The sequence below is a fragment of the Otolemur garnettii genome, unplaced genomic scaffold (assembly GCF_000181295.1).
Source record: "Otolemur garnettii isolate 467f Iridium unplaced genomic scaffold, OtoGar3 scaffold00024, whole genome shotgun sequence".
Classification (NCBI taxonomy): Eukaryota; Metazoa; Chordata; class Mammalia; order Primates; family Galagidae; genus Otolemur; species Otolemur garnettii.
The window spans coordinates 8,443,540-8,447,386 of NW_003852419.1; the positions used below are offsets into that span (position 1 = coordinate 8,443,540).

Sequence of the window (3,847 nt, forward strand, 5' to 3'; positions counted from 1 at the left end):
AAGGCAAAATTATAGATTATTTACAAAAAACTAACCATAAAATGTGAAAGCCGAATATATTCCAGAGTACTTACTATGTGCAGTTCTAGGTAGTCCCCCAGGCCTGAAGAACTGTCCACCCGCACCAGCACGGCTTCCTTCTGAACGGTGCTGAACCCTATGGCCAGTCTGTCTGCTCGGGTACTGGGCCGGTCATTAGGAGGCCACTTATACGTGATTTGTCCACCACCTTTGCTAAAGATGTACGTTGTCCCAGCTGGAAAACAAAAAGCAAAACCAATTAGCCGGAATATATCAAGTCCATACTTGAGCGAGGTTTATTACGTTGAAGTATCAATAAAATGCCGACTTTACACACAAAACTGTGGGAAAGCAAATCACAGATTTCAATCACACGTGCTCAACAAAGTGAGCAGAGTTGTTGTCAAAGAGACAGAGAGGTGGCTCATTTTTCACACTCATTAAATTTACCCACAAGTGTATCAGGACAAACAGTAGATGATGTCTTTTTCCATGGAGTTGGACAAGCATAAGATGTAATGAGGCTTTATTTGTTCCTGCCAGGTTTTAAGAAATGCTTTAGTAGAAAACACTAACTGGACACTTCCAACGGCAGCAGGAACATAGATCAACCTATCTGTGAAACAGGAGCTGCACGCAGATAGCTGCAGCCGGGTCACATAGCACAGTGGAGCAAATTGCAACAAACAAGCTCCAAACCCAACTCTTCTGGGGAAATGGTCTAGTCACATGTGACGGATGATAACTAATGGATGAACTGACACAAAGCCTAGTAGTCATCTCAACAAAATACAGATAACAGATCAGGCCTTATTTAACAAGCAACATCTACCCGCTGTCAAACTGTTCGGAATCAAACTTTTCAGAATCCCTTCCCCCCACCAAAGTGATTACTAACCTAGAGCACTATGAATAATGCTGTGGTCTCCTTCTCTGAGACCTCAGACTTGACTTTATAGTAAGTAGTGATGCCAGTAAATTATGCAACATAATTTAAAAGAGCTTTGTTTCAAATAAATGTCTGCAGCATCTAACACACTACAGTCCTACCTCATTGCACCACTGACACCTTGCACTAAATGTAACAAAATGAATTCCTCGAATGATAAGATTTGGAAGAGACATGCAAAGATTTATATAGGAGAAGAAACCTTTTGCCACACAAAAGGGGACCAAGAAATGTTAATTGGCTTAGCCTAAGAGCAACCCTTAGGAAAAATTCATAGAGGGGGAAGTGCTCCTATTGTGATGGATATTGTTGTGGGTCAACTTGACTCAGCCAGAGGGATGCCCAGACATCTGATGCAGTATCATTTCTGCAGGTATCTGTGAGGGTGGTTCTGGAAGACTGATTAACCAGACTGCTCTACCCAAGGGCCAATCAATTGAGGGCTGGAATAGAGAAGAAACGCAAAGAGAGGGAGAGTTCATTCTCTGCCTGACAGACACCTGACTGCTGAAACTTGGACGCTGCCCTTCTCCTGGCTTTGTGGCTTCCTGTTCTCACACCTTCAGACCTAATCTAGCATCTACACCAATGCTTTTTCACTACTCAGGCTTTCAAACTTACCCACTGCCTTGCTGGTTTCCAGCTTGCAGACTGTCGATTCTACATATACATGTACATACACCACACACACATACACACACACACACACACACACCCCTCTGTATATCCTGTCGGTTCTGTTTCTCTGAGGAATCTTAATATACCCACTATGTGACAGACATTGTAAGGAAAGCAGTAATAGAGAATAGCAACAATTACGCCACAAAACATCTTGTGTTTATGGAAAAATTGTTTCTTCTAAGAGTAACATTGATGTGTAAAAGTTGTGTATACAGCAGTATGTTTTTAAGATATCTATGCATTAAATTTCTGTGGTTGCCAAATGACTAAGTGAAGTTGACTTACTATCACATTTGTGTGCCTTTAACAGCTGATAATACTGGTTTTGTGGCTGCTTTTTAGAGGCAGCCATTCTTTGCTTTCTGTCTCACACACTTTCATAGGTCCTTAGGAAACTTTAAAGACCCTGCAATGTGTGACTTGTACATGATGGTTAAAAGACACTGGTGTACAGACTTGTCCCAAAAAACACAACAGGGGGAACTGAATGTAAACGTGATACACCAGAATACTACCTGCATTAAAGTGCAATGGGATAGAGGTACTGTCTATGAATTGTTTTATACCAATACATGAAAGCAGTTTATTTCCCTCAAGTAAGCAAAGGTGAATCATATTTCAAAGGGCTCAGACAGTGTGCAAGCAAAGAAAATTCACAACATACAGACTGTGTGTCAAAAATGCCACAAGTTTCCTGACTATGTATGTCTCACATCATCAGAAGCTTGTTTCTGAATATCAATCAGAAAATACCATTTGAACAATTTGTTTCTGCTGGGTAATTTTCGCAGATGATTAAGGATTAATTTGTTTAGTAAAACCTATGTCAAAAAAAAATAGGACGAGAACATATAAAAGTGGAGATAGCTATAACAGGAGGTTGCTGTGTTCACCCTCCACGCTGATACTCAGTAATTAATTTTCTCCCTTTTAACTGACTGTGTTCTTTAGTGACTATGTATTTCTTATGAAATAAGAAAAATATTCCCAACTAGAGATATTGTTACATTAGCAATATAAATCATAAAATGTATCTAAGAATTCAGATGTTTTCTAGAATTACCAGAGTTAGCAATATAAAGCATTAACTTGCATTAAATGGTAATTTTTATCCTTAAAAAAATCACTTTCACAAAGAATTTCTCACATTTTTTAGTGTATAAAAAGTAGGTCAAACATTACCTCCATGTTATACTTGAGGACATTTAGTTTTAAGGACTGCCTTTTTATCTGAAGTTGCAAACTTGGTTAAGTGGCAGAACTGGTATAAAATCAGTATCCAGACTCCTATTCCAGTGCGCGCACACACAAATATATATTTATTTATTACAGAAAAGTTTCTGTTATCATTATAAGACAGTCAAGGAAAAGTTAATTGGATATGTCAGTCTGAATTTATCAAGGCCGGCTGTTATCATATTCGAATGTCTTATATCCATACAGTGGCATTTACATCTCATTATCATATACTCTCTTTTCACCTCACAATGCTTTTAAAAAGAGAAAAATAGCATGTAAATGTGAAATGACAGAACATTTAATATATGTAGATTAACATTTAGTTAGGGTACGCTTCCCAAACTTATCGAACTATGAAAGTTTCAAGTTGCTCAGTTACAGAACTTGAGGATAATAATTTAAAGGTTTCTATTTCCAGAAAGATAAATGTCACAATGCAAATATCATAATTCAAGATTTGATTTCATCTCACATCTTCACCTTTTTCAATGACTGTAAGGTGACAGCTAGCATCCAATTAACAATTAGTCCTGCTTCTCATGACTTTATGTACAGTTGTTTGGTGTCACCAAAATGAAGCAAAACAATTGTAACTACTGTCTGCCAAATATGGTTATTATTCCCAGGTTTCTTCCTTTCCAGATGCATCCGGTGAGCAGTCCATCTCTTTTCTACACACAGCGGTGCACTGTGCCCTACTCATCAGCACAACTCCATAGAAAGTGGGAGAGTGAGACATCCAGTCCACCCCTAGCTCTCTTCCGCGAACCTCTATAGGCATCTGGCTTTCTTTTCTAAAACTCCACTTTGCGTCACACTTGACAAAATCTTTTATATCCTTAAAGCCCTCTCTCTATCAGGCTAGAAAATAACTCTCATAATCAAATATAGTAGGTTAGATAACTAAAGTTTCAAAATCCACTTCATTTAACATGTACCTTTCTGAACCAAGGACAC

General features: G+C 38.4%; 1 protein-coding gene across 8 annotated transcripts in view; it reads right to left on the reverse strand.

Annotated features, from left to right (window-relative positions):
- The window catches only part of NRXN1 (neurexin 1), a 690,023-nt gene that overhangs the window by 328,596 nt on the left and 357,580 nt on the right, over positions 1-3,847 (reverse strand). For all 8 annotated transcript variants that reach the window (XM_023512121.1, XM_023512126.1, XM_023512122.1 and 5 more), the window contains one exon: positions 75-256. In XM_023512121.1, the coding sequence (XP_023367889.1) occupies positions 75-256 (182 nt within the window). The remainder of the gene's footprint in view (positions 1-74; positions 257-3,847) is intronic.